At 28.2% G+C, this 26,042-nt stretch overlaps 5 protein-coding genes across 8 annotated transcripts in view; 2 read left to right on the top strand and 3 right to left on the bottom strand.

The window, feature by feature from the left end:
- The first annotated feature begins 17 nt into the window (after positions 1-17).
- Positions 18-9,880, top strand: LOC129609521 (HEAT repeat-containing protein 5B). Of its 4 annotated transcripts, XM_055521474.1 has the most exons (11): positions 18-174; positions 1,275-1,617; positions 1,684-3,309; positions 3,371-3,644; positions 3,740-3,772; positions 4,557-5,040; positions 5,104-6,350; positions 6,434-7,838; positions 7,922-8,524; positions 8,638-8,652; positions 8,904-9,879. In XM_055521474.1, exons 2-11 carry the CDS (start codon positions 1,277-1,279, stop codon positions 9,245-9,247), a joined length of 6,372 nt encoding a protein of 2,123 aa, XP_055377449.1. In that variant the 5' UTR covers positions 18-174; positions 1,275-1,276; the 3' UTR covers positions 9,248-9,879. The 4 variants fall into 4 exon arrangements, with proteins under 4 accessions (XP_055377449.1, XP_055377450.1, XP_055377451.1 ...); XM_055521475.1 differs by lacking the exon at positions 8,638-8,652 and having other exon boundaries at positions 8,904-9,880; XM_055521476.1 differs by lacking the exon at positions 3,740-3,772.
- LOC129609522 (uncharacterized) lies at positions 374-896 on the bottom strand. The gene has a single exon (XM_055521478.1). It carries the CDS (start codon positions 847-849, stop codon positions 607-609), a length of 243 nt encoding a protein of 80 aa, XP_055377453.1. The 5' UTR covers positions 850-896; the 3' UTR covers positions 374-606.
- A 2,006-nt stretch (positions 9,881-11,886) lies between the features above and the next one.
- On the bottom strand, positions 11,887-16,441 carry LOC129609492 (A-kinase anchor protein 17A). Its single transcript, XM_055521418.1, has 7 exons — positions 16,201-16,441; positions 15,992-16,127; positions 15,397-15,857; positions 15,059-15,316; positions 14,674-14,881; positions 13,885-14,612; positions 11,887-13,830 (listed from the first exon to the last, which is right to left on the bottom strand). Exons 1-7 carry the CDS (start codon positions 16,260-16,262, stop codon positions 13,098-13,100), a joined length of 2,586 nt encoding a protein of 861 aa, XP_055377393.1. The 5' UTR covers positions 16,263-16,441; the 3' UTR covers positions 11,887-13,097.
- Positions 16,442-18,213: 1,772 nt separating this feature from the next.
- On the top strand, positions 18,214-22,352 carry LOC129609549 (U1 small nuclear ribonucleoprotein 70 kDa). Its single transcript, XM_055521526.1, has 8 exons — positions 18,214-18,468; positions 18,520-18,702; positions 18,782-18,844; positions 18,999-19,080; positions 20,855-20,956; positions 21,020-21,157; positions 21,229-21,570; positions 21,889-22,352. The coding sequence occupies exons 1-8, from the start codon at positions 18,325-18,327 to the stop codon at positions 22,044-22,046; spliced, it is 1,212 nt and encodes a 403-aa protein (XP_055377501.1). The 5' UTR covers positions 18,214-18,324; the 3' UTR covers positions 22,047-22,352.
- Positions 22,353-23,307: 955 nt separating this feature from the next.
- LOC129609578 (arrestin domain-containing protein F-like) overlaps positions 23,308-26,042 on the bottom strand; it is a 57,694-nt gene continuing 54,959 nt past the window's right edge. Inside the window, exon 6 of the mRNA XM_055521577.1 lies at positions 23,308-25,835. Coding sequence (XP_055377552.1) covers positions 23,596-25,835 — 2,240 coding nt within the window. The 3' untranslated portion in view covers positions 23,308-23,595. The remainder of the gene's footprint in view (positions 25,836-26,042) is intronic.

Raw genomic sequence — 26,042 nt, forward strand, 5'->3', positions numbered from 1 at the left:
ATTCATTAAATGTCAAAAGGAAAATTATCAGAATATTCTTTTTCGTCAGAAATTTTTAAGTTTAAAATAAAAAATGTTTTGAAATAATTTAAACAAAATAAAGAAAAAACTCTTAAATATTGTTATTTAAAAATTTATTTTAGTAACAGAGATTTGATATCATAACCTTATAAAGTAAGTAAAAATTTATCGATTTTCAATATTAATCGGTATAAAATTTATAGCAAATGAAAAAAAAATTCCAAATCTGTAAAACTAAAAACAAAACTAAAGAAATTCTTCTTAAATTTTATTTTCTTTATGCAATTTTTAAATTTGAAAATCGAAATTTTAAAAATGATATTGATTTTTAATGAATCATAAATTAGGTGAACTATAAATAATCGATTAATTAAAAGTTTCCACTAAACTGCAAATTTTTATAGAATATTTTTTATAATTTACACTTTACAAAATAAATTGTACCAATAAAAAGCGTGTCATTAAATTACAAACTACTTGACATATTTTGAAACTTAATTTGCAAAATATTTTCTTATGTATGTATGTACGCATAGTTAATTAATTTCTACTACCAAAAAGCAAAATTAATAAATTAATGCATTGCTAATGAATTCCTTCTAACGGAGTATAGGCTTTATACGTATATAAATCAGGTCCTCCATAACCATAAAGAAGTTTTCCACGTCCATTTTCGTCATAATATGGGTAACGATATGATGGTCTTTCAAAATATTGAAAATTTTGACCCCGTGGTTTTAAAGCAAATACAAAATTATTCATTTGAATTATTGTAATGATTCCAATTATAAGTATATAAAAAACAAATTTATTCATTTTTGTTCCCATATATTAAATTCAAAATAATATCTTGTTACACAATAATTGTACTTAATTCAAACGACTCTAATAGTAATATTGTACTAAATGTAACTTTGATTTTTTCATTAGTTTAACCTATATATTCCCACTTAATTTTATTACGTTATTTGTATTTTACCAACATATTCATACCAAGTAGTTATGTGATTCAACTTTCTCTGCTGCAATTTGTTGTACAACAATAAGTATGTACGTACCTACATTGAAAAAGTATCCAAATTAATTGTTACGTACATTTGTACATAGTTCATACTAATGAAATTGTTTACTAAATGTACTTCTCTGTTGTATTATTGTTAAAATTAACTTAAATGTGAAGGAAAGACGATTTATGTTTTCAATTTACGTTCTACGTTAATTCTAAATACTGAATATTATATTTTATTTTTTAGGGATGGAAGAGTTTTCTCATAGCCTAATTCTTAATGAAGAGGCTCTTGCTCAGATACCAGAACAAAAACGTCCAGTTTTTATATTTGAATGGTTAAGATTTCTGAGTAAAGTTTTAGTTGCAGCACAAAAGTCTGATATTAAAGGATGCCAAAAAAAATTAGTGCAGCAATTAACTACACATATTCAAGGTTCACCGGGACCTCCGACACGAAAACTGATAGCTGACTGTTTAGCTACTTTATTTTCAGTTGGCGATACATTTTTATTATTCGACACAGTAAATACCTGTAATGACATTTTGAAAAATAAAGATGATTCACCAAGTTTTTTGCCAACAAAGTTGTAAGTTATTATATACAAATAGAAAAAAAAATAAAAAAGAGTGAAGCAAGATTTTTTTATTTATAGGGCGGCTATATGTGTACTAGGAAGCATGTATGAGAAACTAGGAAGAATGATGGGTCGTTCATATGAAGAGACCGTTCAAATTTTATTGCGATCTCTTCGAAGTGCAGAGTCTCAAACACGTATAGAAATAATGAAAACTTTAGAAAAAGTTTGTGCAGGAATGGGATCTGCAATATCAAATGTTCACAAAGATATATATAAAGCTACAAAACATTGCTTAACTGATCGAGTTATGGCTGTTCGTGTTTCATCTGCGAAATGTTTATTGGAAATGATTAATCATGCGCCATTTCTATATACAACTGAACTTGAAAGTCTTGCTACTTTGTGTTTTCGAGCATTTGATGGTAGCAATTATGAAGTTCGATGTGCTGTTGCAAAACTTTTAGGAACGCTTTTAGCTTTTACACAGCAACAAGAATCTCCAAAAAACGGAAAAAAAATTCGATCTGCCCAATCGAAACATCAACAAATAAAAACAATTTCACTTGATGAAGTTTTTGGAATTTTGATGTCAGGTTTTCTTAGAGGTGGGGTCTCGTTTTTAAAAGGCACTGGTGAAATTATAAAAGGTACATCGGGAATTAATCGAGAAGTTCGTGTTGGTGTTACACATGCTTATGTAATATTTGTTCATTATATGGGAAGCGTTTGGTTAGAAAGAAATTTACAAACGTTTTTAATTCATGTTTTGGATTTAGTGGCAAATCCGAAAGCTGCTTCATCACATGTTGATGCTGTATATTCTCGGAAGTGCATAAACTTTATATTAAGATCTATTACTGGAAAGATGTTAGGAGAAAAAGCACAAACGTCAGCTTGTAAAGAGTTAATTCATATTATAGCCAAGCAAATGAATTCCATTGATTTTAACCCAGAAAATGCAAAAGAATCAAATCAAGAAACATTATTTAGTCAACATTTACTCGTTTGTGCATTACAAGAACTTGGAAGCCTAGTGTCTGGTTTAGGAACTACAGCTCATATATTATTAAGCGACCCCTCTTTAAATTTTATTGATGCTGTTTGTGCAGTTCTATTACACCCTTGCGCAGCAGCAAGATTAGCTAGTGCCTGGTGTCTGAGATGTGTTTGTTTTGCTGTACCAAGTCAGATAACTCCACTGATTGATCGCTTTATTGAAGCAATAGAACAAATGAGATCTTCTCCCGAAGCAATTTCTGGTTATAGTAGTGCTCTTGCTGCAGTTTTAGGAAGTGTAAGGTTTTCTCCATTGGGCATACCTCACACTAAAGGAAAAGTAGTATTTAATACCGGAGAAGAGCTTTTAAGATCTGCAAGTCAAAATAGTAGACTTTCTTTGAATCGTACCCAAGCCGGTTGGCTATTAATTGGAGCAATAATGACACTTGGTTCTTCAGTAGTTAAAGGTTTATTACCACGAATGCTTTTATTATGGCGCAATTCATTTCCTAGATCGGCTAAAGAACTTGAATCAGAGAAAGCCAGGGGTGATTCGTTTACATGGCAAGTTACATTAGAAGGTCGTGCCGGAGCTCTGTCAGTTATGCATAGCTTTTTATTACATTGCAATGATTTAGTTACTGAAGATTTGACAAGAAGACTATTAACTCCAATTGAAAGTGCTCTTGCAATGTTGGTTAAGTAAGTTTTACAAATTATGAAATAGTGAAAATTCATTGATATAAATTTTTTGATATTGTAGCATTACTTCGGTTTTAAAAAATTACGGTCAACATTTGAAAGCTCCTGCAGCTATGGTTCGTCTGAGATTATACGAAACACTTACGTTACTACCGCCAAATGCTTTAGAATCTTCGTATACACATTTACTACGAATGCTTGTTTCGGAGTTCACTTTATCTGATAATCCTGCAAATACGACAAATTCTCTGTTAAGAACACTTTGTCATGGAGATGATTCAGTTATTTTAGGCACATGGCTGCAAGAGACAGATCATAGAACAATTGAAGATCAGGTAAATTGCAATTTGTACAAAATATAATTTAAAATAATCTGTATTGAAAATTGTCTGAAAATGAAACAAACTATTTCATTTTGTTTATTGCTAAGATGGAACCTAACCGAAAATCTGATGGAGAACATGTAAGTTCAGAATAAAACTGTAGCTGGTTTCAAAATTATTTTTTATTTGTGTTTGTTTTGGTTTTATTTAACTATTTTTTAAAATTACAAAGCCGAACTGATTGTTTTAGTTTGTTTTTAAAAAAGACTACGTTAACAGTTTCTTTGCAAATTAGGTCTTTTATTGTAGATATTGGAGCATATAATGATTTCAAATTGCAAAAACTTTTTGTTTTGTTTTTATGATAAGAATGTTTTCTAGTACATTCATTCAATTAAACCCTAAAGTTTTATCTCTAGTGTACATAGATATGTATGTATGCGTATTACAATTTGCAAATTATGCACTTTTTCTTTCCATTAAGTAAGAATTTTAACTTAATTCTATATCTATCACGATTACATTTTCTAACAAAAATTCAATCAAAATTAAATATAAAAAATTTTTTGAACTTTCAAATTTTTCCTGTTCATATCTACAATTGTGTTTCAAGAAGGTCGTGTACTTCATATGAGAATAGAATATGTTGGATTTTAATAGGTTAGCACAGACTTGGAAAGAAAAACTTGTGTTTAAAACAAAAAGCAAGTTAATTTAAAATGCTTAATTTAGTAACAGTTTGATACGAAAAGTATTTTTTTAATTGATATACATACATAAATTTTTAATTTTGAACATTTAGCATATTTGAGTGTTATTAGGTGTTATTTCAGCATGGATATTAATTTTTAATTTTAAGATAGGAAAAAAGAAGAAAATTATTTGAAAAATTAATAGCATTGTAAAAAAAAATTTTTATTCTAGTTACAACCTAATAGTGCAGCAGGATCAGGAGCATTAGAACATGATCCATGTTGTTTATATAGATCATTGCCAAAGAATGAACAATGTCCGGGACCTCTTCCTTTAGGAGTGGCTGTAATTGATATGTCTGTTATTTTGTATGGTTTAATTTTTCCCAGAGTTGCTAATAAACATCGCCTTCAAATGCTAGAACATTTTGTTGAATGTATTAAGCAAGCCAAAAGCTCAAGACAAGAAGCCGTACAAATGAATATTTTTACGGCACTTTTAAGTGGTTTAAAAGGTTTAACGGAAAGTAAAAGTGGAATTGGACAAGAAGAAGTTAAAAAAAGCGCAACAAATCTTATAATAGCAGCATTAATTAGTAACAATTCAACATTACGGTGTGCTGCTGGTGAAGCTTTAGGGCGTATAGCACAAGTTGTGGGAGATTCAAGATTTACTGCTGAATTGGCTCAAACTAGTTTTGATAAATTAAAATCTGGTAACATTACAGTATTACATAAAGCATTATGTTTTTATAAAAATATTGTATAATATGTTTTAGCGAGAGATGTAGTTTCTAGAACAGGGCATTCGTTGGCTTTAGGATGCCTTCATCGTTATGTTGGTGGAATGGGCTCCTCACAGCATTTAAACACAAGTGTTTCCATTCTATTAGCTTTAGCTCAAGATACAAGTTCGCCTGCAGTTCAAGTGTGGTCTTTATATGCGCTTTCTTTGATTGCTGACTCAGGGGGCCCTATGTTTAGAGGATTTGTAGAAGCAACATTGTCACTCTGTTTAAAACTATTACTGTCAGTACCTCATTCAAATGTTGATGTTCATCAATGTATAGGACGCGTTTTAAATGCATTAATAACTACAATAGGTCCAGAATTGCAATCTAATACACCTTCTGTAAGCGCGATGCGTTCATCTTTTCTATGTTCAACTGCAATAATGCAAGCACATTCAGATCCATTGGTAAAAGCTGAAGCTATTAATTGCCTTCAAAAACTTCATCTTTTTTGCCGCCATGTTAATCTTTCAACATTAGTACCAACTTTATTAAAAACCTTGTCAAGTAATTATTTAATGTTGCGCAAGTCAGCAGTTTCTTGTTTACGACAATTAGCGCAACGAGAAGCAAAAGAAATATGTGAACATGCTTTATCAATTCCTACGGAAGAATGTTCTGATCTAAGTTTAACGGACTTTGGACTGCCTGGCATATTGTTTAGCATGTTAGACACTGAGACCGATAACGAAATGATAAAAAATATTCATGACACCTTGACATCAATGTTGCAAATGTTGGCTTCCGAAAATTTGACTCATTGGTTGGGCATGTGTAAGAATGTTTTAACAATAACGGTAGACACTGCAACTAATGACGATTCTTCTAAGAAGAACTTAACAGATAATGACGATGAAATAGAAAATGATGATGATATAACAGAGTATCATGCTGAAGAAAATATATCTACACATCCCGCAGTACAGCCCCGTTGGCCTACGAGAGTCTTTGCTGCAGAATGTGTTCGGAAAATAATTTCCGCGTGTGAAACCTCTAATTCTATACATTTTGATTTGATGCAAGCAAAAGAAATGCAGATGACAAGAAATTCTGGCGATTATTTGATTTTGCATCTATCGGATTTAATAAGAATGTCTTTTATGGCTGCAACAAGTGACTCAGATCAATTAAGACTTGAAGGACTGAAAACTCTACAAGAAATAATCGAAAAATTCGCTGGTGTCCCGGAACCTGAATTTCCAGGTCATTTACTCTTGGAACAGTATCAAGCTCAGGTATCAGCTAAATATTGCATAATTTCTCAAATTTACAAAGTTTTGTAAGAATAATTGATTCATATTAGAAATAATTGTTTTAGGTCGGGGCCGCCCTTCGGCCAGCCTTTTCTCCTGAAACTCCAAGTCATGTTACTGCAGCCGCATGTAAAGTTTGTTCAGCATGGATAGGATCTGGTGTAGCTCGCGATTTAAATGACCTCCGTCGGGTACATCAATTGCTTGTCTCAAGTTTATCTAAATTACATACTAAAACAAATAGCACTCAACTTTACAATGAAAGCATGGCGACATTGGAAAAATTAAGCATACTGAAAGCTTGGGCTGAAGTTTATATTGTTGCTATGATAGACAATGGGTCTGCTCCTGCAAGTTTATTACAAAAAAAGCTTTCATCAAATCAAATTTCTTTATCAGCTGCAAGTGCCAACAATAACGGTAACAGCGATAAAATTAACAATAACAATGAGTATAGCAACCAAACAGGAGATTCCGTTGACGATAATGAGTTTGGACAATTCGAATCGCGTGGTGAAAGTTTATTATCATTAGTTAAGCCTGAATTAGATAATTTATCGGAACACTGGCTAGCTGCTTTAAAAGATCATGCATTGTTGCTGTTACCTCAAGAGTTTCAAAGTCAATTACCTCACGATGGTGGAGCATTTTACACTACAGATACAATAAACTCATCAAAACCACATTACTTGGCTTCGTGGCCGCCAATATTATATGCAGCATCACTTTGGTTAAATAATGGTGGTTTCGACATTACAGAAGACCTAAATGATAATGACAATTCAAACTTACATCATGAAAATAATAATACTGTAACTCATGGCAGTATAAGTGCTGATCGTTTTCACATGATTTTCGGAATATGCATGGAAGCTTTGTGTAATATAAGAACTAATGATGATACAAAAAGTTCAATAAGTTGTTTACAATCTTTATATACTATATTCGATTCAGAATGGTCAAGGAAAATGCTTATAAAAGACAAATCTTTAACCATAGAACTCTGTAACGTGCTCCATCGACAAATTTTAACAAAAGATAATTTGTTTATTCAGTTACTATGCATGGAAATTTTAAAACAAACAATAAGTGCTGCCAAACTATGTTTGGAGACAGAAAGATCAAAGAGAATAAACGATTTTAATAATCATGAAAATCCAGATAACGAAATGAAAAGTGATTTTATGAGGGAATTGGATTATTTAGGCGAAGGAGGCGAAGATGGTGAAATTGTTCCTGGAAAATCTCATGTGTACGCTGTGCTTGAAGTATGTTTATGTTTATTTGTTAGGCAACTTCCAACCATAAACCCAAGCAGTTCAACTAAGCTAACAACAGAATATTTGAAGAAAGAAATTGCAAAGAAAAAATGTTCTTTGGGTATAATAAATGTAGGAGAAGACAAGGGTACTTTAATAGCAAGTGGACTACAGTGTGTTGAGTCATTAACTCAACTTTGTTCTCCGAAAGGTAATTTCAAAAAAAAATTTAATCTTTTGTTCATCATTTAGAGTAAAAAATTACAATAGCAAACTATATTTTAATAATTTTAGGAGCATTAGCAATTCTACCTACTATTCTTTTCATGAATACAAACATAATGAAAGAAGTTGCTATTAAAACTGTAAAAGATCAAAATATTTTAGCAAATAGTGGTTCCGTTCAAGCATCTTTACATTGTTTAAAAACAATTTGCATAGATAGATATGCAAGTGATGAGAGATCTGAGGAAGTCTGGAAAAAGTATCTTCAAAGCACTCTTGCAAGTGTTATAGATTTAACAAAAACTGGCCAAGAAGATACAAAAATTGATGAAGTTACTATGATGTTATCCATAGCTGTATTTTTGTTGCATGCAGGATCAAATGTAGTATCAGTACCATCATTACAGTATCCATGCATAAATCTGTTTCGACAATATTTGCAAATTGAAAATCCAACAGTAAAATTAAAATGTATACAAACAATTCGTTCGATATTTTCAAATTCGGACTTAAAAGTTTCAACACCTTACATACACGCTTTAGCGCCAAGAATTATTGAAGGATTGTATATTGAAACAGCAAGACAACCAAAAAGTGATTTAGATTTATCTATTACATTGGAAAGAATCAACACCGTCGAAACTCTAATCGAATTAGCTGAACCACAAAATCGTTAGTATTATTTTACCCTTTTTGTAAATTAGTTACTATTTAGCAAACGTTGAAATATCTCGCTAATTATATAAATATTTTTAAATTTTAATGCTTTCAATTTGTGATTGAAGGAAACTTAATGCAAGGTATAGAAGATTTTTTTATTTAATTGCACCATATTTGTATTTAGAAACATAAATATATCAAGATTAAATTCGAGTAGCTAGTATTAATTTTTTTAAAATTAATTTTATTATAAATAATGAAATAAATTGAGATTTTTTTATTTTTTACATACTAAGCTTTATTAAAAGATCATAATTATTCAAAATGTTTTCCAATTAAAATTTTATTTCATGATCTGGCATTGATTTTATTGTATTTATTTATTTTATAGGTATACAAATGTTGACACTTCTAGTTCCAGTCTTAATAAATTTTCTTTCGGATCCAACGAAATTGAAAACTTTATCGAAACCAATTCGTCAATTACACGATCAATCATTGGGTTGGCTAATGAAAATTGGACCAAAATATCCACAACAATTTAAGAGTTTAATTGGTCAAACACCAGAATTAAGAATAAAATTGGAAACAGCTATACGTCATAATCAACAATTCACCACAAACTTAAATAATCGAAACAATAATGATGGCCAGAACAGTGGAACAAGACAACCCTCGAATTTGCAATTAAAACCAACAATCAAATTAAAAACAGATTTTAGTAATTTTTCTTAAAGAGAGAATTTTGATCGAAAATTATACTAATTGATGATTAATATTATTTAATATTTTTATTTTATTGTTACGAGTATTTAAAGATTTTTTTATATGATTTTATGGACAATATAAATTAAAGCAAATGATATAATTAAATTAATTTATAATAATTACTACCATATATAATTATGTTTTAGGATATATTTTTTTGAATAAAGCATGAGAAAAGTAAAATAAATTATTGGACTTTTAAAAAATTCTTTAAAATCAAGAATTTAAATTCTTATAGATACATGCATATATTTTATATTAGTACATAAATAATTAGTATATATATACAAAATATTATGTAAAATATGAAATAAGGCAATAAAAAATATTTAAAACAATATGATATTAAACGAAAAAAGAAATATGAACAGTTTTTAAACTATTATTACAACTTTACGAATTGATGAATGAATTCTTTACATTTACGTTCACTTCATCTCTGTTTTCTTCATCCTATTTGTCCAGAAACCAAAAAAAAAAATTAGTATATTTTGTACCTATTGGTATTCTAGAAATACATTTAATAAAAAAATAATGTCTTCAAGGTTTCTATGAAAAATTTTTACATATTTTTTTTTTTTTGTTTTGTTAAAATTGATTTAATTAAAAACATTTGGAAAACCTAAATAAAATTTGAACTCTCCATTATAATTTATTCGCTGCAAAAATTCCAATGAATAAATTATAAAAACTATGATTACTTTTTTTAATGCAAATTTTGATTAAAGTGAAAGCATAAAAACTAAAAATTTTAATTCAGTTTCTTACTTAAATGTTTAGTTAAGAATATTTTGCTTTTTAGCGAATATAACAAAAATTTAAATTTTAAAAATATATATACAAAAATGAGAGTATTTTAGTGCAAGAATTTTTAAAATATATTATTAATTTTAATAAAGCAATGTTATTAAATACAATTTTTTCTTCCCTAACTGAATATTTATGAAAAATTTTTTAAGGGTGAAAAAATTGTCAATAATTTTATATATAAAAAGTATTTTTTATAATATTGTATACATAAAAATATTATATTAATTAATTATATATTTATATAAAATACACCAAATATGTATTGTTATAAACTATGAAGAAAATTGAATCTATTTTAAAAATTTGTGGTATTAATAATATCTGATGAAAAATATATACATATTTATATATATTATTAATATCAATGTATACAAAAGCATGTAACTTCATTTAAAATTTAAAGTAGAAATAAAATGATAATAATATAAAAATAATTGAAAAAAAAGAAGAAAATAATCCGTCTAGATATTTTAAACCTAAAGACAATATTTTTTTTAACAACTCAATTAAATGTTATAAAATTATGTTTCTTAAAAATCAAATTTAATTTATTAAACTAAATTTTAATATGTATTTATGTAGTCAATTAGAAAATAATATAATAAACAATGTTACAAAAGCTACCCTCTAAATTTGCTCAAATTTTACATTTTTTTTTTTTCAAAAAATATTCATTTTAATGTACGAATATTTAATTCAAATTTTTTTACCCTTAACTTTTACAATTTGTTATATTCAGAATTTTTCAATATGATTTTTTGTTGAAGCATTCGAACTCTTTATTAAAAATTTTAAAGTCTTAATTAATGCCATATAGCTATAGGCATTTGTCCGGATACTTTAAATTTTTAAATATGCATTCTCAAAATTTTATAAATATATTTTATAAATAAATTCTACTCACATACTACTATTATATTAAAAGAAAATATAAATGTTTTATTTTATAAAAATTAATATTATAATTTTAAATAATTTCGTATTTTATTTTACAATTTACTTTGCTTTAGGTGAATTTCAAATAGTCATACATTTTGAGAACGTGTTGCAAACATTTAAAATAGAAACTTTTATTAAGTTATGAATTAAATAATATAAGAAAAAAAAATGGAAAAGCCGAAATGTTTATAATAAAATTATAATAAAGTTATTCATAATAAAAAAAAAAATATAGTAAAGTTATTAGTTAAAATTATTATTTGGTATACATATATAAAAGAATATTTAAACTAAAGCAAGGCTGGGTGAATGTTACCAATTTTACTATGATAATATTTTAAATACTATTTGATTGAAGTTTTCTGGTAGAAATTGTCAATAGTAGTACAGTTTGTCACCTGTATGTTAACGTAATACACAGATTTGGTGAAGGAGAAACGTGTTTAAAGAAAGTTTTTCTTTACGTGCTCGAAGGACTAATAAGTGCCATTTCGGTGAGCCTATTGAGAATTGTTAGAAAACTGAGTTGACTTCACTCAAATAACCTTAGTACGTTCTTTGTGTTCGTCATGTTACCGCAAATTCTTTAACGTCAAAATTTTGATTTTAGTCTGCAAACTGTCTGAAACTAAAACTTTTACGGACAGAAATCTAGTAAACTTTTTACCCGTAATTGACTTTGAATTTTGATCATCCGTAAACGTCAAAACAAAAAAAAATTTTTTAGATTTAAAATAATTTTATATTTACATATTAAAAATTAACAATAAAAATATTTTTTATATTATTTTTAACGTAATAAAAGTCACTCAACACATCAAATTTATTTCCTGAATTACTACGTCAGACTGTCTGCATGTAAAAAAAAAAATCTACAATTTTGACGCTTAATTGACTTTTTTTAAACGTTTAAGAATTTAAACTTTGACTGAGAGTAAAAACGTAGTAGAGTATCCGTAAACTCAGACAACTCAGATTTTGTAAAATTTGACGTTTAAGAATTTACCATTACCTACCAATGCTTTCTTTTAAGGTAGTGAAGCACTCTTCATAACTAAAAAACTAATATACAGTCGGTAAATAATTTAGTTTGTATAACCTATAAATGTCCACAAAAAAAAAATTTCTATCTAATAACGGCTGATTTATCCTCTATTCTCTGACACAGAAATTTTAGTTAAACTTGGTAATTATAAGCATTATTACAAGTTTTCTCTTCGTTGTTATAAATGCCAATGTTATTCAGAATATTTGAAAATACATAATGTAGATTTTCAAACTTTATATTAAAGTATTAATATATGTATTTGAGTGTCCAAATAACAAGATTCGATATCCACCATCTTTCAAGTATTTAATAATTTTAATAGACACAAATGTTAAATTTTAATAAAACTCGCCTCAAGGTTCCTAACTCTATATGAAACCAAAAAGTGCTTAGATTATTAATTCCGTTCCGTTGCGTTGGAAAATAACTATATTGCAAGAGTTAAGTAGCCGATAAATTTGTAAAAAGTATTTAGATTTTTTAGTATGTAATAAATCTGATTCTATTTGAATAATAAATATGATCTAATTGCCATGTTTTAAAATAAAGTTTTTACAATATTTAAACATAGATATTTTAAAAATACATAATGTGCATAATCATGTTTATGTTCAGTTGTGGAAAAAACAGAAATTTTTTATGCTTAGTTTTTTCGCTACCTAACTTACTTACTTTCATTTTATGTATCCACTACGTCTAGCAAAAGTTTTTAGCAGTGTACAATGTGAACAGCTTTTATCAAATTTTTTTGAATGTGATATTTTGCAAAATTTATGTTTTCAGCGCATTTGTAAAGGTACGAAATAATTTATTTCATAGATCTATTTAAAAAAATTCATCTCTAAAGCTAATTTTTTTTTTTGATAATTTTACTTGGATCGTGAAGGAAATGCTCTTATTCTATTACCTAATAATGATTTTATTACATCAAAATATTGATCTTATATAATTGATATTATTAATTTATTAATTTACAAATCTGTTATACTTAATTGCAAAACATAAAATTTGTAGAATTTACTAATTTTCATAATCATCATCTTTTTCTGAACGATTAGGCGATTTTTTTGTGGAAGATGCTGTGCTTTGGGGTGATAAATTATTTCTGCTAGGAGGTGACCCTCTTTTACTAGAATTTCTTGAAGGTGAGACTGAATTTTCATTTCGATCATCTCTATTACTACGGCTACGAGATCTTCGAGTGGAGTTCTCTTTAACATGTTCTTTGATTAAATGTCCGTTAGTGGAAGAATCATTTCCTTCAATTGAGAGTTTACGTTTCCTTTCCTCCATTTCAAGACGTTCTTGTAATTTCTGTTGGACAGTTCTTTGTATTTCTTTAGCTGAAAGAGTAAGCTTCTCTGGTTGCAAAAAGTCTTCCGGACTTCTTGAACTTTCGGCTTTTTCAACTACCATGCCTGCAACAGTTTTTAAGACATCATCAACCCTACTCCTACTTGATCGTCTTGACCATGACCGGCGATGTCTATTTCTGCTCCTAGATCTTGAACGAGAACGATCAGTAGATGATGATATAGATTTGGAGCGACGAGTCGATACTAGTTTCTTAGATTTATGTTTCGAGTACGATCTTGAACGAGATCGAGAGCGGGACCTTGAACGAGTTCGAGAACGTCCACGTCGCCTTGATCTGTGGTGAGAGGAGCGAGACCTGCTTCGCGTTCTCGTACGACTTCTTCTTGAACGGGATCGCCTGGATCTTGAATGTTTATGATATGATTTGGAACGACTCCTGATAAAAGAAAATCAATTAATTCTAATTTTAAACTAGATTATGCTGACAAACCTCGAACGTGCACGAGAGTATGACCTAGAACTTCTTTTCCGTTCATCTTGATAGTGTTCATCTTCCTCATATTCGGCGTCAGCATATTTATGATTATATTTTTCACTATTGTGGGTATTGTATGAATTATTATAATGACCTCTACCACGAGTACCACGCAGTCCACGCCCTCTTGCCCTTCCTCTAATAAACCCTCTGTTATAGTTGTTCATGGGTCCGGCATAATTTGGCCTCAACTGCGGAGCAATTCCAGGAAACATGGGTGCTCCATATGGGTAAAATCCCATTTGAAACCATTCGGGTATTATTTCAGAGTTATACATTGCAGCACCAAACTGATTTGTTGTTGCCACTTGCTCTTCAGTGTTTTCTTCATCTAACGATAATTCCGTGGAAGAATCTCCACCTTTCTTTTTTCTTTTTTTCAGTTTCTTCTTTCTTTGACTTTCACTTATGTTGGAGTCACTTAAAATATCACTCAAGTCATCTGAACTGATTGAATTTACACTTGGAGATCGAGATTTGTTTTGTTCTTTTAATAGCGCAAGAAGTCCAGTTCTTCCTTTTACTTGAGCAAGTTTAGATTTTTGTTTCTCTATAATTTCTTCATGAGCAGATTTATATCGATTTATTAACTTATTACGTAAATCAATAGTTTCCAAATTTTTATTATTTTTTTTTACTTGGCTTTTGCTCTTAAGTGTTTTACTGTTTAGTGATTCTTTTAACTGAAATATTAAATTTTTTAATTTTTTATAGAAATAGTATAAAAAGAGGGAATTGGATTACCTTTATTCTTTCAAATAAAGCTTCTAATATTCTAATACTTTCCAACTTTCTTTGAGCTATCATTAATTTTCTTTCTTCCATTTTTATTTTATGATTGATTTCAATGTTTCCTTTCTCTTGTAATTTTTTTAAATGCTTCTGTTTACGTTTTTCTTCTCTTTCCCGTTGTTTTTCAAGTTCTTGTAATTTTAATTCTTCTTGTCTTTTCCTAAAATATATCGCTATCTCTTCGAATGGGTTATTTAAATAAATTTCATTATACAAACCGAATTTTGCAAAATGGTCGGTATAAAATTATTTGGATATCAAAATTTTGTTTTATGCGAAATTTTATAACTTCTATAAAATTGCGCATAAAACCATTAAAAATTTGTGAAAATCAAACCTTTCCCTTTCAGCTCTAGCCTCCTCCTCTTTTTTTCTTTTTATGTCGTCTTCTTGCTTAGCACGTTCCTTAGCCATTAATCGATCTCTAACTATAGTTCTTCGTTTAATGCTTGCATCGCTTAAATGTTTGGTTTTGTCAAAGTTAACTAAAATATTAACAGCTTGGTTTTTATCGCCACATTTTTTTACAAGTTTCATTCCTCGAAACTCGTCCATTGTTTTAACAAAGCCGACGTACTCGCTGAATTGTACATAACTATAAATAAATATAGTGTTAAGTTTGAATAGTTCAATTTTATATAGTTGATATTGTTTTTGTTCTTAAATGCAACATACCCTTCAAACATAACTTCATTATCAAAACTGAATGTTTTCATTCCTGTTATTTCCGTTTTCATTTTTGATCGATATGGATCACAAATTGGAATATCAACACATCGCACACTACCAAATTTTTCAAATATCCTCTTAAAAATATTTTCACTTGGTTTTACGTTGTCATCATTTTCTAAATGTCTAGGACAAAACCATCTAATAGGTAGGTTTGTAATGTGTATAGTATCAGGCCTTTCTCCGGCCTTCATTTCATCCATATTTCGAGCATCTCGAAAAAAAGAATCCCAGTCATGGCGACTAGGAAAATCATCTTTACATTCGCTTGCACGCACTTTGAATGATTCCGAAAAACCATTTAATCTAAAAGAAAGTCCGTCCAAGCGAGTGAGTACTTTTCTTAATTTTTGTAAATTTTCAAGCTCCCCCTCAAAGCGTATAAATTCAATCGTGCTTTTGGAAACCTTAAAATAAATTAAGAAGTATTTTAGCTGAATGCATTATTTTTATAAAAACATTTATTTTTTTAGCAAACATTTCTATTTGAATACATTTATGTGTTACGTGTGTGTATATCTACATACAATATTTAACTTACTTTGAGAACGAGGAACTTGTCCGGTTTGATAGCACTATTTAATTTATCCATTATATCATAATTTGAAATTGTTTTTCCTAGCTTATTATTAGGTAATGACACTGATACTTTAAATTTTGCCACAGGCTTAAGATATCTATAGGTATGTACAAAATGATTTTTTTTACTTCTTTATACCTATTTATTAACATTTCAAATATTATACTCACAAGCTATGTGGCAAATAAAGTGGAATACAATCAGAAACATCACTTATAGTCTGTATATTCATTTTGGATAATATTTTTGTTTTAATTTAAATTTTTATATTTTTTAAAATTATCCGAAGTTAATTCACATGGCAGACATTTTGAAAGAAAAAATTAAATCGATTCAATCATAATACAAAAACAAGAAAAGAAACCCTATTAAAAATTAAAATTAAAATCTAACAAAATTAAAAACGAATCAAAATAAAATAAAATTGTCCCTGAATCAAAAAATATCCCTAAAAATATTTTTGTAAATAGAAAAAAGTAGAAACGCGGATTTATTTTTATAAAAACGACTCGATTAGGAAAAAATTCGCAGCCACACTCAATTAACTAACTACTAATATGACATTACAATGACATTTATATTTTGTGTTTTTGATTTTCTAAATGACATTTTTATTGAAAAACTTCAAAATCTAAAAACCTATAAACTTTCAACCCTGCCGAGTAAAGATTATGAAAGGTGAAAATTTAGTGGATTAAGATTGGCAGTTGAGTCTACCTTTCCTTTTATCTCTCATGAAATTTCCGTAAAAAGTTACGATTTGGGAATTTATATGGTTTTAAAAACTACATTATTTTACAGTTCTAACTATTGTTAGAACACATTCCTTAAAAGAATGTTACGATATAACATGAAAATTTGGAGCTGATTAAAACTTTTTAATAAATCAAATATATAGTTCCAGAAGAATCAACACAAAAGGAAAACTGCAGGATGGTACTTACTTTAGGAAAAATATCTTTTGAAGATAAAGTGATGGCGAAGCAAGTAAAAGTGGGAACTCAAGAATTTTTCGTTTTTGTGTTGAAAGTTTTTTTTGCTGCCAGTCTAAATTGAATACTTTTATTATTAAAAGTGAAAAATTCAACACAGTTACCGTGAAAACAAACAGAGAACGTTGTTAATAACAAGATCGGAACGGCAAAATAAATTGAAACATATTTTGAGAAAAATGTCGTACATAAATGAAAATAAATAACGCTAAAAAATACCGCCAGTGGTAAAATAGAAATTTAAGCTATTTCACCGTAGTAGCGCTAATTTCACTTAATTCTTACTAGTCCTATTTTAACACGTGCATTCTTTTCTATATGCATTTTGTCGTTTCGTTGCGAAAATCGTCTTGTTCTATGTCCAACTTTGGGGTAAAAACAGAATTAATATCAAAATTCATATAGAATGCACATAATAATAAAAATAAAACTGACCGGATTAAAGCAAAATTACTAATGCGAATTTAACCGACGCCTGTAAAATAACGTAATGCTATTTAAGCTAGCGGTTTTTTTTAAATCATATGTTCCCACGTGTGTGCATTATAGGCAAAATACTGAATAGTTTATTTTGCCGGCTGCTATTACCGTTCATCGCATTGATAATGTTTTTAGACTTTAACATCGAAACTGGGTACAAGTACGGTACTTTTAGCAGATATGATGTTGTTGCATATTATTACTCTTCCAACTTTCCCATTTTGCTATCAAATTTTTATGTTACATAATTGACAGTTCTTAGAAATTTAAAGTGCAGACTTACATGGAAGCCGTAATCAAAATTATATCTCTATTTATTGTCATAAAATTGTAATTGAGACTTGTTTTATACAAGGTAAAACAATTAAATTAATTTTTTACTTGCAATATCGTATGGTTGGAATTGGAAATTAATATCTAGTGCTGTTGCCGAGGGGTGGTTATGGTGTACATTTGAATACATACGTGAAATAAATTTTTTTTTTTTTTTATAATTTTCTACTCAATTAACAAGAAAATTATAGTACTGCTTAAAATTTCTTAATTCATATTAACATTATCGATTCAAACGCCATCGTATTTTACTTTTCGAATATTATATGTAATATTCAGATGGATACATTGTATTACCGTGTTGTCAAAACAAAATGGTAAACCCCTACTTTCCTGCATAAGAATAAGCTAATGTCATTGTCATTTGCCAATTGTCATTTGGGCTTGACGCCATGAAGGCTAAAGAATAAAAAATATATTAATTAAAGGCAATATTGAAATTTTAAAAAAGTAGAAAGACTTAATTCAAATTAAATTAGTTTTTTAAATATGACTCAATATCTTCCGCCGAATTTATTGGCACTTTTTGCACCTAGGGATCCAATTCCTTACTTGCCACCAACAGATAAATTACCTCATGAAAAAAAGTCTCGTGGATATATAGGTATCGGAGCGTTTGCAAATGAATTTGAGGTAATAAGTGAATAATTTTTTATAAAAAATTTGAATTAAATGAAAATTTAGGATCCCAAAGATACCCCTCCTCCGACGAGGGTCGAAACTCGAGAAGAGCGTTTGGAAAGGAGGCGTAGAGAAAAAGCCGAACAGGTAGCATATAAGCTTGAACGAGAAATTGCAATGTGGGATCCAAATCAAGTTGGAGAAGCAACAGAAGATCCTTTTAAAACCTTATTTGTTGCTAGAATTGTAAGTCTTTTTAAATGGAAACCGGTCGTGTATCAAAATGGCTTACTTTTTTTTTGTTCTATGTTTCGTTATTTTGCAGAATTATGACACATCTGAATCAAAATTACGTCGTGAATTCGAAGTATATGGACCTATTAAAAAGGTAAGCAAGCATATTTTTGAAAAGTTCATAATGTTCAATAATTTTCTTCGCTATATGATTTGTACTTACTTTCACTTGAAAAATACAAAATATGTTGCAGTTGAATTATTCGATCGTGATCGTGGTCTTTTTATTTTTTTTTTGTAACTTTTAGATTATTATGATTCAAAATTCTGAAACTGGAAAACCAAGAGGTTACGCTTTTATCGAATATGAACATGAAAGGGACATGCATTGTAAGTATTAATAATTTAAGAGCAAAATCTGATCTATGTTCAAGAATGTTTGAGAATTCATAATAAAATTGTTCAAGTAGGAATTTTATTTTAAGAAATTTTAGTTTTTTTGTTATTACGTGCTACATATATTTTATAAATCAAACGTAAAAATGATTAAATATTAAATTGCAATTACATATACATACATATTCAAACAATCCTTGAACAATTTTATTAAATAAATGGTACAACGTAACTTTGTATTTTTCAGATTTTGTTTAAAATTAAAGTAACATTTTATTTTAATTAAGTTGAAATTAAAAAATTATAAGTTAATTTAATATTGGTACTTTATATTACACTAATTCGCGTTTCTGTTCTTGTTCCAATACAGTATTTTGCCACAACTGAATGATAAACCTGCCAAAAAATCAACTGTTGTTGCTTCTAAATAGTATCAAAATCATTAAAATCCCAGATGTTTTGCTATAAAAGTAAATAGGTATATAAAAATTATTGAAAAGGGTAATTCAGTTGAAAAAGGTTCAATAGGTTTGTATGTGTTTGGTAAGAAACACCATACATACAAGTGGTTATACTTACATAAAATATTAATAACATTAGGTTTTAAACTTTATATGTTTATTAAGTAGAAGTGGTATTTAATGAAAAACTTGATTGCGGGTACATAAGTATAAATGGTAATAATACAATATTTTCGACCCTCTGAGGTTTTAATTTAACATAATATAATATTTGGTAATTTTGAAATAAAATTTCGATGAAAAGGGTAAAATTTAATTGATTCATATTTGAAATATGTAATAGCTATTAATTATAAAAATCTAATGGAATCGAAAAGGTATTTGAAGGTATTCTGTAAGTTTAATTTAAAAGAATATATAATATATTTTTTTGGTTACTTATTTTGTAAATAATGGTATTTTTTGCGCATATACGTAAGTATTAAAGCGCACCAGGTAATGTCCTGAAAGAGTTTCAATGTGAAAATGTACATAAAAATTTAATATAAAATTTTGGCTTCCCTTCACTTAACTAATTGGAGGAAAATATACATATAACAAAATAAGTTCAATTTTTAAACATTGTTGTCAGTGCCTTCTCCCGTAAGTAAGATCGGGGTAGGTATAATGTTTTCTTTTTTTAAACTGCCATTGAATTGGTGAAAGCGTAGGTATATTTTTATATTTTTAATACAAACAATCTTTTTTTTGTTAAAATATCGGTTCGGAAGAAGTTACTACAGTAGTGGGCTTACTGGAATGTGAAATAGCAATTTTCCTTTTGTTTTTGAATCCATAGGATTTCTTTTATTTTTAAAAATAATAGCAATCAAATGAAAAAATTTATTTATGAAGATATCCCAATGTATGAACGTTACTTTATATGTGAGAATTCAATGAGAATATTTATTTCCAATACAATTATGTATTTTACTTAATCATGTATTCATGTCACATAATACTTGAAGAGCTCTGTTTTCTTATTTAACTTAATAATACATCGAGCTTTTTGGATTTTCCAGTGTAATACCTTTTTATTTAAAATTTACTAAAAAAAATTTTAGTGATTCTAGATAAGCTGTCATAACAAAACAATTTTTTTTTTTGAATCTCACTGCCAAGAAATCTTGAAAAGATTTGAATTATGAGACTCAAAATTTTGATTGCTATTTGCTCTTCCATAAAAATTATTCTGTCGGTTATATTATTAATAGACAAAATAGTCAATATATTTTAATTATGCTTGATTTTTATGTATAATTTTTCAGCTGCTTATAAACATGCAGATGGCAAAAAAATTGATGGTAAACGTGTTTTGGTTGATGTTGAAAGAGCTCGTACAGTTAAAGGTTGGCTCCCTCGCAGATTAGGTAAACGAACATGCATACGTAATAATACATTAACATTTTTAAAAACATGTTTTATTAATTTAGGTGGTGGACTTGGTGGTACACGTAGAGGTGGTGCTGACGTGAATATTAAACACTCTGGTAGAGAAGACAACGAAAGGGAACGTGAAAGATATCGCCTCGAAAGAGAACGGGAAGATAGAAGAGAGAGAGATCGTGACAGTAAGTGTTTATGAATATTTTTTTTAAATATAGTCATCTTATATTTTTTATTTCATTCATGCCTTCATAAGGATTTGAACGGCGTAGATCAAGATCCAGGGATAGAATTGATCGAAGAGAACGTGAAAGATCTCGTCATCGAAGTAGATCAAGAGAGAGAAGAATAAAACGAAGAAGCAGAGATCGGGATGAAGACTATGAAAGGAGAGAAAGACGAGAACGTGAAAGAGAAAAGGACAAGAAAAAGAAACGTTCTAAATCACGTGAGAGAGATCGCGATAGAGATCGCGACCGTTCTGAAAAGAAACGTGAAAAACGTGATAGAGATCGTGGAGACAGAGATCGGGAAAAGAAAGAAAGAAAACCAGAATTCCGTGAGGGTGATATTAAAATTAAAGAAGAACCAATTGACGGTATGTAATTTTTAATTTTTTTTAAATACTATTTTAAAATGCGATAGATTTTTTAAAAATATATAAGTTACATGTTATATACAATTTCTGTATAGTTTGAAGCAAAATTTTATTCAAATTTTATTAAAAAGAAATCGCTATATCATTTATTTTTAAATAGAGTTCACAGGACCACTATTTACAAATACCTTTTATGTGGTAGTATACAACTCAAACATTTAATTTTCTCAATTAAATTTGTTAATTGAAAGATTTATAATCTTATTATATCGTATTATCTAACATTACTATATTTTTCAAATTTTAATATATTTTTAGATTATCCTGATTATTCGGCGCAAATTAATTATCAACAAACTTCTATCAAATATGAAAATGAAGATGAAGAAAAATATAGACCAACTGAAATTGAAAGAGATCGTGAACGTGAAAACGGACAAAATTATGAAAATGCAGGCGAAGGATGGTGGCGTTAAACAAATGAAATTAAAAATAAATGAATTAGTGCTAAAGTTAACCCGAGACTAGGACAAAAAAGTTACATGTGTGTATTTTAAACGTTTTCAAATTGTATAGAGGTTATTATACGGAAAATTATAGATAAACAAGAAATTAATTTGATCGTGATTTAATTAAGAAACTTTTTACTTTACCAATGTATGTTAGCGCTAGTTAAACAAATTAAAAAGTAAAACCAATTGTTTACATTTTTATTTTCCATTGAAAACAAATTATAATAATATAATTTTTTTAATAAACTTAATCTTCATAAGTAAACAAATGCAAAATATTAATAATTATTTTTATTTTCAAACTCATATTTCTTACCATTCGTTTTTATGTATAAAAATATTTAAAGTTTTTGCTTAAATTTAATTTACAATCTTTCAATGACTCATTGACTCAAAACAAGTTAGTTGCTCTACTATTTTTTCCCATATTCGTAATGGATAAATTAAAAAAAAAATACTGAGAACTGAGAAAAGTAAGAAGACATAAAGAATTAATTTTTTTGCTTATTACGCGTATTTTTCTTTATAACTTTTGAAATAATATTTTATAGATCTTACAAAAAAAAGTTTTTTTTTTTTATTTATAAGTATTGCAACTTGGCTCAATTTCTTGGGGGTTTTCTGGCTCAATATGGGGGTTATGGGTGTATCATCCACTGATGAGTTCCCTGACCAAAAAAAAGTAATTAAAAAAGATGAAATGTGCAAGAAATTTGTGTTTTCCTCTTTTTGAACAGTCTAATTGTGTTTTTTCCATTTAATTTTATGTAATACATACAAACTTTGTAAAATTTTTTAAAAATCTTTTTCCGATATGTTTTGTTAGTCAACTTAATTGGCTCAATATGTGATTGCAAATTCGTTACAAAGTTTTTATAGTTTGCTAAGATTATATTAAGAGTTAAAAATTGAATTCACTTCAAAATCGCAGTATCATAAGTGATAATTATCAAACCAGTGACTAAAACTGATTATTGCAATTTTGGTTATGATTAATTAGGTTTTACTAATCATTCATAAATTAACAAAGAATTTGCTCAATGCCAATTTTGTTTTCTTAAATAACATTTACATATCATTTCTAGATCACAATACACTAATATTGTTTTCTACACAATTCATCTTTTAATTAGAGTGGAAACTGAGTGCTTTTATCTAAATTAAAAAGCAAATTTTTTTTTTTGTAAAGTATAAATATATTGTATATGTATATTTTTGTATGGATATTTAAGCACCTTGAAATTAAAGATTATTTTACTAAATTTAACAATTTTAATTAATTTAACAAAACTCTTACATATATTTTCCTACATTTTATATACCATGTAGATATATGTTTCTAAAATAATTTTATTCTATATAATTACGTTTTTATTAAGTATTTTAGTTATATATTATGTAACAAATTTAACATTTTTACATAAAAAAAAAAATTTTAATATTTCTTATTAACATTATTATAGTGTTTTTTTTTTTTTTTTGCAAACAATTATTAAAATTAATATAATTAATTCTAGTTTTTATTTTCTAAATATTTTAATAAAGCGGAATGATCATTCTGTTCAATAAATTGTTCATTTTGTTGAGGCTGGTCAAAATTTATCGCGGTCATTTTATATGGAATTGAAGATTTGCTTAAATCATTAGAAGATTTAGTTTTTTTATCTAAAAATTGTTTTATGGCAATATTTTGTTCAGTTAACGAAGAGTTCATTGAATTTTCATCGAAATTGTAATCATATTGCAAACTATTATCACGTTTTCGAGATAAATTATTTTTTATTGGATTAAACCATGAATCTAAATCATCAATACTATGGCGACGAAATTCTGAATTATTATTTTGTAATTCATTTATTTTATTATTTTTAAGAATTGGGATTCTTGATGATTTTAAACGATCTGGTGATTTTTTTGAAGATGATGAATCACTACTTTGAGAGTTTTGTCTAATAAGTTGTTCTCGTGAGGCAGATCTTGATGGGGGTGATTTTTGCGGTGGTTTAGCATTATATGAAGGTGGTGGTGACGATTTTTGTATTTGTTGTTTTTGAACCGATTTTTTAAGTTCGTTAATAATTTTCTTATCATTGTCTGATAGAAGTTCAAAAAACATATCGTCACCAAATTCAAATTCAATTAAATCTAAAATTTCTTGTGGTTTTAAATCTTTTTCATTTAAAAATTTTTTCAAGGTTTCAGATAACTCTTGAGATTTTTTAATGTCTGTTAAATCTGGATTAGATTGCTTTGATGTGGAACGACTTAATCTCTTAGTTAATTTACTTTTTGGCAATTCAGGAATTCTTGATGGCCTTGCTGGACTAGGTGATCTTGTTGTTATTGGTGATCTTACAACAATTGCAGGAGCAGTGATTTTTTGTTCCTTTGTTTGTAAAGGTAATGTTGATATTTCCATTTTAGTACTTTTTTGATTAATTTGTGGTGCAATTAAAAATTTGTTTTCCTCATTCATTACTCTATTAATTTCTTCTTTAACTGGTTTTTTCGGTGGCAATGGTGGAACAGGAGTACTTTTCATATTTTTTATATCAGAATCAGTTGACTTTTCACTGTTCAAAGATGATTGTGAATTTATAACAGACCTTTTTGAATCAAGACGATAATTTGGTGAAACCAAAGAGCTTCCATCGTTTGTTCCCATATCTTCTGGGTCTGGCATCGATAAAATATTAGCTTGTAATGCAATTTTTTCAATTAAGTTGGGGGTTAGATATGATTGAGTGCTTAAGCAGCGACGTAAAATTTTTTCAGAGTTTATTAAACTTGGTTTATTGATTTCAGAGTTTCTGGATGGCCTTGGGGGTAGTCCATGATTTATTTTATCGTTTTCTAATATGTTATCCGTTGATTTTGATTTTTCTTGGGCAACTTGAACTGCTGAAAATATTTCATTAAAAACTTTATCATTATTTGATTCTTGATTTTCTTCTGCATCATTTTCAACCGATTGAGTACTAAACGCTCGTCTATATACATGTTGTTGTAGTTGAGTTGGAGGTGTTATTTCTGAAATTCTATTTGGTCGAATATTTAAACTATTCTTTTGAGGAGTTTTTATTGCTGATAAATTAGTTTCGAATTCTCGTGAAATTTCTTCAGTTTCCAGATTAACTCCATTTATATTTTTATCATTTTTTGGAGCTAATTGAAATGGTTCATCTGAATTCTTATTAATTGTCTTTTGCGCATATTCACATACATCTTTGACCGTTTGAGTTGCTTCTTTTTTCAATTCGATAATAAAATTTTCTGTACCGTTTTCTTCAAATAAAGTTATTGAAGGCTTTTTCATCAATTTTTTAATTTTTTCATTTTCATCTAAATTTCTGTTTGTTGCGTTTTCTGTTGAAAAATTATTTTTTATATTTTCTTTTAGAATATTTGGATCGTTAACCACTTGCTCAGCATATTCCACAACTTCTTTGATAATTTCCGAAGCATCATTTTTCATACAATCTATACAATCTTCAACAGATTTTTCTTTTTTTAAATGTTTTTCATGATTTTTTTCATCTTCTATATATTGTACTTCGTTCCGAACTTCTGATGTATCATTTTCTAAATTTTCAGATAAAATGTTGGAAGGTTTATCAGTATGTTTTAAAATGTTTGATTCAATTAGCATTGAGGAATTGAGTTCTTCTTTTAAAGCCTGGGCTTCTTTTAATGCAGCTGTTGTTTTATCGGATAATTTTAGAATTGGAGCAGTAATGATTTCTTGAAGATAATCTAAAAATAAAACATGAAATTATGTACAATGTTTGAAGTTATGAATCTATAGGTAATGTCATGATATGTAAGATCACTTACTAACGCATCTTCAATTACTAAATGAATGTTCTCTCGTAAAAATAAAATTTAAATGGAGATTTTTTTTAATTAAAGTATTCCAATTGATGGTGGCTCACGAAAGGTATATAAAATGTTTTATGAAAT

This window comes from Condylostylus longicornis, unplaced genomic scaffold (assembly GCF_029603195.1).
Source record: "Condylostylus longicornis isolate FDR11 unplaced genomic scaffold, ASM2960319v2 ptg000040l, whole genome shotgun sequence".
In the NCBI taxonomy this organism is placed as follows: Eukaryota; Metazoa; Arthropoda; class Insecta; order Diptera; family Dolichopodidae; genus Condylostylus; species Condylostylus longicornis.